Genomic DNA, 9,421 nt, shown 5'->3' on the forward strand with positions numbered 1-9,421 from the left:
CAAAAAGAATGTGACAACCAAAACTTGACGTGCCTTAAAGGCTTACCCAACATGCATCTTCCTCTCTCTCTTTTCATCTTTTCTTTTGCTAAAGAATGGAATGGAAACGTCTAAGATAAGGAACTCCATTTGCTACTTGATTGGTATAACATTCACCTATTACCACTATCGCTCTTTTCATTGGTTCATTTCAATATTTAAAGCCTTAAAACTTACTTTTTCAAACTTCCAACTGCCTGCAGGATCTGAAAATGGACAATTTTGTCTGATATACAGAACTTTGCCCACCTATTACAGTTACTTTATGGCAGACTCTATTGTACTGTAAAGGAAAAGAGAGATCACAGTGTGGATATAGAAAGAAACATAATGCATTCATACAGATATAAGAAGATAGAACAATGCATCATTTGCATTCTGTTGAGCAGATTAGATATAATATACATCAAACGGTTAGTCTCCATCTCCATCTCCACCTTCATCTCGTCCCTCTTCCTATCTATTTGACAAATATACTCTCGGTTTATGAATTTTGATCAAACATACATGCACAAGAGAAAGTTCAATATGTCGCTCATTTTCTCTCTCATAAAATACCAGGGAAGTAATGTTGTGGCTCGAATCGAGTTATGACTGTTTTGAAATTCTTATGTGAAATATCAAATTTATGATCTAACTTTTGCAAGCCGAGCCCTTATTTCTTCTAGTTCTTCCTCATCGTCAACACCCTCAGCAATTGCTTCTTCCTGCAAAGGAATAAATATGTCATGACGTTTCTTTTTCACATTTCCATGGAAAGAACAAGAACATCATCAAGTTTCATGGGGACTAAAAACTATGCATTATATACCTCTTCCTGGACTTCGGCACGAGCTGGTTGCTTCATCTTTTCCTTCCTGACTGCTTCTGGAAGCTGTGCAGCAGTCTCGCCAGCAAGGGCTGACAAAACTTTGTCGACTTCCTCTTCAATCTCCTCTTCTATATCCTCAGAATCTAGTGCTGAATCCACTGCATCATTCACGATTTCCTCGATCACCCCAGCCTACAGATATCAATAACAACTATATTATCGAGGCCATTGTAGTACTTTCCAAAGAGAACATATAAATTCAGTAGTGTTTGGAAATTAAACAGAGAACAAAGACTTGACAGAAGGACTATAACGAAACATCCTTTCAATAAATCTCCATAAATAGAAGATGAGCATAAGGATTTGAGCAAGGGAGTATACAACATCGTCGTGGTGGTCAAACCACAAAATTTCTTTTGTAATTATAGCCTCCTCGTAATTTATATGAATGGAAGGTTCTCTTATACTTTCTTTAGGACGAGGTGTTCTGTGGCCAGACCATTAGATTGTTTCATTTTTGTGTTAATCCAAAGTAAGGGTAGTAGTATAATAGTAAGAACTTGTCCTTATTTTACCAAATGAAAAGAAAAGATCAACCCAGTTATGAAGAACCAGGATGAAAAAAACTGTAACCTGATTAAAAAGAATTCTGATTTACATGTAAAAAGGAGCTAACTAATAATAATGTTCGACCAAGGGTACATCAGCTTTAAATTCATAACCTCGACCAAAGAGAAAGTTAGAAATTGTTTCTATTTTTAAGAAAAGATACCTTGGTCATCTCCTTGCTAAACTCTTGCATTGTAGTTGCCATTTCTGGCGCCTTCATCAGGTTATTAACAAGCTTCATAACTTCAGCACTCTTGGAAAGATGCCCCACCGTTCTCGCAATGGCTGCAAAATTGGCAGGCATTCGATCAAAGGTATCCAGAATCCCAGATGTGTGATCACATTCAAAGCTCTTAGAGAAATACAAATTTCGCACTTCAACATACTTGAGAAAAATATCAATAAAGATGGTGATTGCTCAATGATCATACTATGTTACACTTCGATATAAAAAGTTGTGCCATTAATTATGTGCTAAATAAGAGGCCCTTCCCCTTCGCCTTCCCTCCCTATACTTTTAAATTTAACACCACATCAAGCTTTGCTATTCATATTCAACAACTTATAACAATCAAAAAATAATAAACAAAAACAAAAACAAAAATTTCAGCATACTATTGTTTATCAAAAACTCAAGCTAGACTATACAGCTTGCTATGATCATCAAATCATCCCTCCCTGACTCCTCAAAAGTATGAAAACCTCAACATTTAAGTATGTTGTGGGAGAAGATAAGACAGCAAAAAAACCAAGAAGTTTTCAAGCTTTAGGAAATGCAAAGCATCATACCAACACTTTCGCCAAGGTGCATGGATATCGAGTTAAGCTGCGCCTTATTTTCATGAAGACGGTTCACAGTCTTTTTAGACCTCACAATTTCTATGGCAAGTGCCTGAAAAACAATTGCAGGGCAGTATTAAACAACAAGAGATAAAAGGGTATAATACCATGCAGAAACAACAAGGGATTAGACACAGTGTACTAAATTATGAATCATATCACACGATCCCATTACTGTCCATATCCAAGATGAACCCTAATGGCAAGCAAGAAAATATGAACCCTTAAGATCAAAATGAAACCAGCCATCCTAGGCAAAGTTCTCAGCAGAACAAAAAGAAGTTCAGCACGGTAAATGCAAACGATGGATTGTTCCAATCAAGCAACCATTACTAGAATCTCCCTCTCTCTCACCCCAAAGTGGATTAGGGAAAATTTCCCCATATTAGAACTTTTTTTCTTTCTGATGAAACCCCTGATTAGAGAATTAAACAGAGATAATCTGAAGTTTTTTAACATACCTTTGCAGAGACCATATCATTCCTCTTAGCAGCTTCCTTAATAGCTTTCTGAACATTTTTCTCCTCTCTCTGTATATCTGGACCAAACCCATCGAGCAAAAATAAACCAAACCAAACCAAATCAAAGAACATTAAGAATTAAAGAATCCCTAAAGGTAGATGATCAAAATTTCAACCCAGTAATGCAAAGATACATAAAAACACGAACCAGATTGAAATCGAAAAGACGAAAACAGATCCATTACCTCGAATTTGACGTTCGACGTTGCGGCACTCTTGTCGGAGCTTTCGCTGCCATTCCCGCAGCTGCTGCTGCGGATTTGGCTTGGGCTTCAACATGCTAATCATTTTCTCCATCCCTCCGTTAGACTAACAGAAATTTTGGGAAATCAAAGAATTCGATGCGTTCTCAAGATCAATGGAATCGAAGTGAATTGAAAAACCTCAGAAAATGGGAATTATTCCGTCAAGATAGAGTCAGGGCTGATGATTCCAAGTTTTCTGTCGACGGGCGATTATCGGCCAATATGAAAGAATCTGAAGGTAGACGACATGTCGGCCCATGAGAGGGATTTGGGGGAAAAGAAATCAGTTAATTAACCGGCCAATGAACCGGGTTATATCCGGGTTGGGTTGGGTTAGATCCCCAAACCCGAGCACCGAACAGCTGCAAACCAACCGGCAGCGAACGAAGCTCCAAAACTCGAAGCCCAAATTCAGAAACGTACGGCCCATTCCACACTCGGCCCAACATACGAGCCTTTGGTCCATGGTCAGACAAAAGCAGGCCTAGTAGCCCACATAAACGACCCAACTCGTCCTCGGCCCAGCCCATAATCCACCTGCAGTTGCCCACGACCAATGAGTGCAGCCCAGATGGCCCATCACGCGCGCACAGCATATTCCCTTTCAGCGCGGTCTAAGCCGCCTTCCAGCCGTCAGCTCGCGTCCAGCTCCTCCTGACTATGTGTCATTATATTAATATGACTATAAAGTTTATTTGATGTTCATCATGATATAACTATGATATTAGGAATTGAAATGTGTCACAAACTATAGCTGAAATAATATGTTTACGAATATTGGTCTCATAGAAAATGTACGTCATGATTTTGGAAATATTGCATGCATCATCTTACAGAACTGTGATTTTTACGTGGGATTTCATGCATGGACATAAATTATTTCTTATTATATGTTGGTACAAAAATGTACCTATAAGAATCACTTAATGTCTTATTTCTTTTCGTAGTTCACATACACAAGAGTGTTAAGCCTATACATAGGTCGAGGGTGCACGAAAATATAAGGAACCAATCCCCACAAAAATAAATAGAAAATTTCATCGATATGGGGACAAAGAAGGCTTGATAAGAATCACTGTGTTCCAAATGGACCTATTGCCAATAAAATTAAAAATATGTCAACAATAGGGTTCAAGTTAGCACTTAACACAACAACATTGGTTGAAAATTATTATTTTTAATTTTATAAATTATGTAATGGTTAAATAGTCAATTTGACTTCGTCTTTCTGGAGATTAAAAGGGATCGGGATTAAATCCCGGCCAGAAACATCTTTTATTGGGAGACTATAAATATCCCCAATATGTTATGTAAAAATCAAATTCGTAGATGAATGTAATTCAGATCTCAAATTGAGATGTTTCCTTTAGCGATCCAAGCAACATATGTGTCATTTCTAAGTTTGAAGTCATTCTTATGGTAGAATTGCATCTGAGCCATTTAATCAAGCCTTAATCAAGTTTGATTGTGGAGTTACTCAATTTAGAACAAGATTTCCAAATCTTGCCCTAGATATCGAGAGGGGTAATGTAATTCTATCCTCATCTATTGGTTGATCATAATTTTGTACAAGGAGATCTTAATTACTTTAATTCAAGGGTTTTTGCTCCAACAAAAGCTTAGATAGTTGTGCTGAGGATTAGGGTTGCCTTATCAACATCCCGGACCCACCCAACTATTTCACATTTATTTTCAATACTCTGATGAAGATTTTTTTTTTTTTTTTTTTTTTTTTTTTTTTTTTTTTTNCAAACATCATAAAGATCTTAAAGGTATCCCGCTCATGCAAAAGACGACGAAGGACTCGATATGATATTATTTTAGAAGTTGGGTCGTTATCACGGAATCAAACCGATGATATCATTTATTCCATTGATAGTATGATTGATAAGAAGAAAACAAACACAAGCAATCATAGAAAAGCATAAACAAAAGGACTTGGAGGGCCTAACACAACTCTTTCCAGACCACTCACAAATCCCCCAACTCTTCTTTTTTCTGTATAATAAGTATAAAAATGTGAGCTTTTCTTGGATCAACACTCAGGAGTTGAGGTGTGATCCCTCCTTGGATCATGGCAATAGTTATACATCAAGTAATTTCTCTGCACCCACGCCATGGCCCTCTCCTGCTGCTGGCTCAGCCCCCGACCACCCGGTCCGCTGCTCACCCGACGACACGTCGCCGCCCCGTCTACCGCACATCCACCTAGCTTGAAGTTGTTATACCTTCCAATAAACGGTTGGTATCTATAGTCAGCCTTGTATTTTCCGTCCTCCGTCGCCCACGACGACGCATCCCATATCGACCCGTAAACCCACATTGGCCTTATTGGAAATGTTGCTTCGCTCTTCTTCACGTACCTTCTAATCGGTACGTCGTCCACTAAAAATCTATATATCATGTCATACCAACAAAATTAATGAACGATTTAAAAGTACATAGACTAAATATGTAACGAACATACGTGATTTCTTCTGGAGTCCATAAAATGGCGTAGTTGTGGAAATCTTGAGTCGGGTCGAACCAAAGATGGAACCTCATTTCCCTTCCTATGATATTTCCATCTCCGCTCCCTCTCATGAACACATTCGTTTGTAAAACATATGGCTTACCCGGCGTCGTTCCAAGGAACTCAATGTCGATCTCGTCGTGATTTCCCGGGTAATCTTCATTGTTCGAAAGCTAAAAGAATCAAAAAAATAATTAAACTACTTCTAAATTCAAAAGTTTAAGCTAAGCTACAATCGTTACGTAAAACCTTACGTAAAAGGAAGTAATGACTCCTGCGGTGTAGCCAGGATGAAGTTTAATGGCGGCTCCGAAGTAGCCAGATTTGTATCGATGAAGAGATTTGAATCCGCTACCTGTTGTATATATAATAATCGATATCAACGAGAAAGAAAATGGTATCAAAAGCTTAAGTTGATAGGTTATCGTGTATACCTGATGAACTATCGAGCCAGATAGTTAAGGCTCCGTGGTCGACTTTTTGGTGTTGAGAGCCCCATCGGTTTCGAAAACCGTGATCGAACCCAATGGATTGAACTTGGTTGCTTGGGGAGAAGCCAGGAGAGGGAGGATTCAGGGCAGAGCTGCAAGAGAAGAACACAAAGAGAAGAACCAAAAAATGAGCCATTTTTTGAGTGGGAGTGAGAATGGGAAGAGATGTAAATATTGGAATTTTGGGGGATTGTTTGGAAAAGTTAAGGGGTGGATTTGATATAAATAGGAAAATTGGAGGACCCACGTGAAAATAAACTAAAAGAAGGTAACCGAAGAGACAGAAAGACAGAAACAACGAAGGTGTTCGTAGGTTCGAGGACGGTGGGGTTAACTCAAACCTATGAACACCTTTGTTGTTGCACGTTTTTTTTTTTTTTTTTTTTTTTTTTTTTTTNGAAACCTCCATACATGTATTTGGTAGATTCGTTGTTTAATATTTGATACATGTATGACTACGGAGGATGTTCCAAAAAACCTATATCAAGACTATCCGTGTAAGGTTTTTCTAAAAAAAATACCCATATTAATACTGTTGATACTAATGATTCTGTCTATATATTAACGGTAAAAGTATTTTTAAAGTTTTTAATCCGTTGACATATCCTTCTAATATGTTATGTCATAAAACATATCATATCGTAAGACACAGTACACATCAAACATATGACATGTGTAGAGCCACTGGTAACATGTCATCATGCATAATACAACACTTCCAACCATACCGATAGTAAAATCACTTATCTGGTTAGTTTAAGATGATGTCACTAATTTATCTTTAATGAAAGTTCGATTTTGTCCTTTGAAATTCAAATCAACTTACATGAGTCCGAATGAAATTCGTAATTTTGCACGGTTGGGTGTACGAGAGAAAAATTGCAAAAATGCACTCATTGTTCTAAACAAACGTTTATCATAAGTTCTACAAACACTCGAGACACAAACGAATGCGAATCGAAACACAAGTAGTCATTTCATCGAACAGTTTGATTGGAAAACGTTTGAATATATTTCCAAAAAGCATTCGAATCATGTAGAAGAGCAAAAGGGGTAAAAAAAGGTGATGCAAATTGACCAAAAACAGTGTTTAAAGATGCATTTTTCTTATATTTCATGCAGAATTAGAAGTGCCATTTTGGTAGACCTTGGAAAAAAGAGAGTATACACTGTGACGTGCTGAAGTTTGGGCGGCTGTGGTCGGGCCTCCTTGGCCGACATGTCGGGGAGCTTTGTGGTATGAAGTCATCCAAAGAAGTAAAGGAGCATCGAGATACAAGTTCAACCAATATGTCACTTTAATGTTTATATCATTCAAACACTCCAATTTTCTTCTGTTCACATAGTTTGATCCTATAACGTTAACGTGACATATAATAAATACGAGCAGTGCTCAAACCGTTATGAGAATGTTTCATTTCTCTTTTGTATCTCAAATGTGAGCGTCTAAATCTAGGTCAACCTAGAAAGACGTCTCTGAAGAAGAAGGGTAAATCAAACGATGTATGCCCAAAAGTAAACCAACCCTTTGGATTGCTATAAAAAAAAACTCCTTTGGATTTCAAAGTAGCACGTGGTCAACTATCTTTAGAGATTAGGTTTCGGTTTAGTCTCAATGAAAAAATAACAATTTATCTTCACTGTCCAAGAACTTTGAGATCACTCTTTATATTCTAGGGTGACGGAAGGATCGTATTATTGTGTTGCAATCTATAGACCACTTCTCGATATGAAATATGCCGAAAGAAACTATTGCACTTCTATATTGTGTTGCACAGAGAGATCGATCGAAGACAAAGTTTTAGTTTGATGTCTAGAACTCAGACCCTGATTTGATTCCTCGACATCCCGGTATCATGAACATGTTACCTACTTGAATTACTTCCAAAAGTGAAAACCATCCTCACAAACCAACACGAGTTTTTCTAATATAATTTGTTCTAACTATCTTTGTAGTCAAACAATACTAATCAAACTTTCACTTTCGATTTTTTTTTTCAAAATTTTCGCTGATTTCTCTTCGAACGCACCCTTTTTTTTCTTTCAAAAATTCTTTTTACACACATTTCTTTCACTAATTGTATGAATCCCTATTATTGCTTTGACGACGTCTAAAAAGGAAACAAAACTGTGTACAACGAGTAACGCCTGTTTGCATCTTTATGAACTTATTAGACACTTTTTTCTTAAATAGATTTTATCTTTAACACGTAAATTTGGGTATCAAATCTAAAGAACAGAATTTAATATCCCGAGGTTGATTGAGGATAAATAATATATTTAGTCTGGTATTTTTATAATAACGTCCAAAGTACAATAATTGAACATTTAAAAATATATAAAAAAGAAAAATAGTATTTAAACTTTTATAAATTTAATGAGAAATATACTTAAAATTGATTGGCATAATAAGCTCATCAAGTCTTTTGGACATATTTATTGTATAAAAAAAAACATTATCCATTCTGTCTTCAGCATTTTTTAAGGATATTTTTTAATTTATTTGATAACTGCTTTGTTTTTTTAAAAAATAAAAGAGACAATTGTGTCGGGTAGTTTGTATAATTCAACTACCAATTTAACTAAAGTCGTTATTACATGTTTCCTAAAGGTTGTTGAAAAAAATTTAAAAAAATGAAAATCATGTGAGATCTGACATCTGTCGTAGAGGGAAACGAATCATTTTTTTATAAGAATGTAAAAACTTTTCCCTAACAAACGTGTTTTAAAACCGTGAGGATGTCGGCGATACATAATAAGTCAAAGCAGACTGTGCTATCATAGTTAAACATCAGGCGATGAACCAAACATCGGTTGGAGAGTGGAACAAGTATTTCTTATAGGGGTGTGTAAAAAACTCTAACAGACGCGTTTTAAAATTATGAGGCTAACGACGATACGTAACGGGCTAAAGCGGGTAATATCTGCTAACAGTGAGCTTAGGTTGTTACACGGGATCGCAATCATAATGGAGGATTATAATTTCAACTTCATTAACGAATGAAAATAACCGAACTTATTTTTAACGCCACAAAATATACATTTGAATTAATAAAACTCAAAATTGGACCTAATAAGTTCCCAATATTTTATTCTATTACGATATATCATTTTCAAACTAACCATATCCAATTATATGCACAATCATTTAATTTAAATTAAATTAAATCAAATCAAATTAAATATATATAATGAATAAATGACGTATTAAATATTTGGTAGGATCTCACTCTCATCACAAAACCCAACTACTAAGATGGAAGCTGTCGGGAGAGTTCTTTATAAAAATAAAATAAAATAGAGTTCGAAGGTATTTAAACTGTTCCCGATTTTTTTTTTTTTTTTTTTTTTTA

At 36.2% G+C, this 9,421-nt stretch overlaps 2 protein-coding genes across 2 annotated transcripts; both read right to left on the reverse strand.

Annotated features, from left to right (window-relative positions):
• Positions 1–353: 353 nt before the first annotated feature.
• On the reverse strand, positions 354–3,328 carry LOC111785600 (vacuolar protein sorting-associated protein 24 homolog 1-like). Its single transcript, XM_023665982.1, has 6 exons — positions 3,006–3,328; positions 2,761–2,837; positions 2,249–2,351; positions 1,623–1,744; positions 851–1,042; positions 354–746 (listed from the first exon to the last, which is right to left on the reverse strand). Exons 1-6 carry the CDS (start codon positions 3,115–3,117, stop codon positions 666–668), a joined length of 687 nt encoding a protein of 228 aa, XP_023521750.1. The 5' UTR covers positions 3,118–3,328; the 3' UTR covers positions 354–665.
• Positions 3,329–5,053: 1,725 nt separating this feature from the next.
• On the reverse strand, positions 5,054–6,204 carry LOC111789383 (xyloglucan endotransglucosylase/hydrolase protein 31-like). Its single transcript, XM_023670141.1, has 4 exons — positions 6,012–6,204; positions 5,832–5,932; positions 5,533–5,750; positions 5,054–5,458 (listed from the first exon to the last, which is right to left on the reverse strand). Exons 1-4 carry the CDS (start codon positions 6,202–6,204, stop codon positions 5,101–5,103), a joined length of 870 nt encoding a protein of 289 aa, XP_023525909.1. The 3' UTR covers positions 5,054–5,100.
• Positions 6,205–9,421: the final 3,217 nt, after the last annotated feature.

Source organism: Cucurbita pepo, chromosome LG02 (genome assembly GCF_002806865.2).
Source record: "Cucurbita pepo subsp. pepo cultivar mu-cu-16 chromosome LG02, ASM280686v2, whole genome shotgun sequence".
NCBI lineage: Eukaryota > Viridiplantae > Streptophyta > Magnoliopsida > Cucurbitales > Cucurbitaceae > Cucurbita > Cucurbita pepo.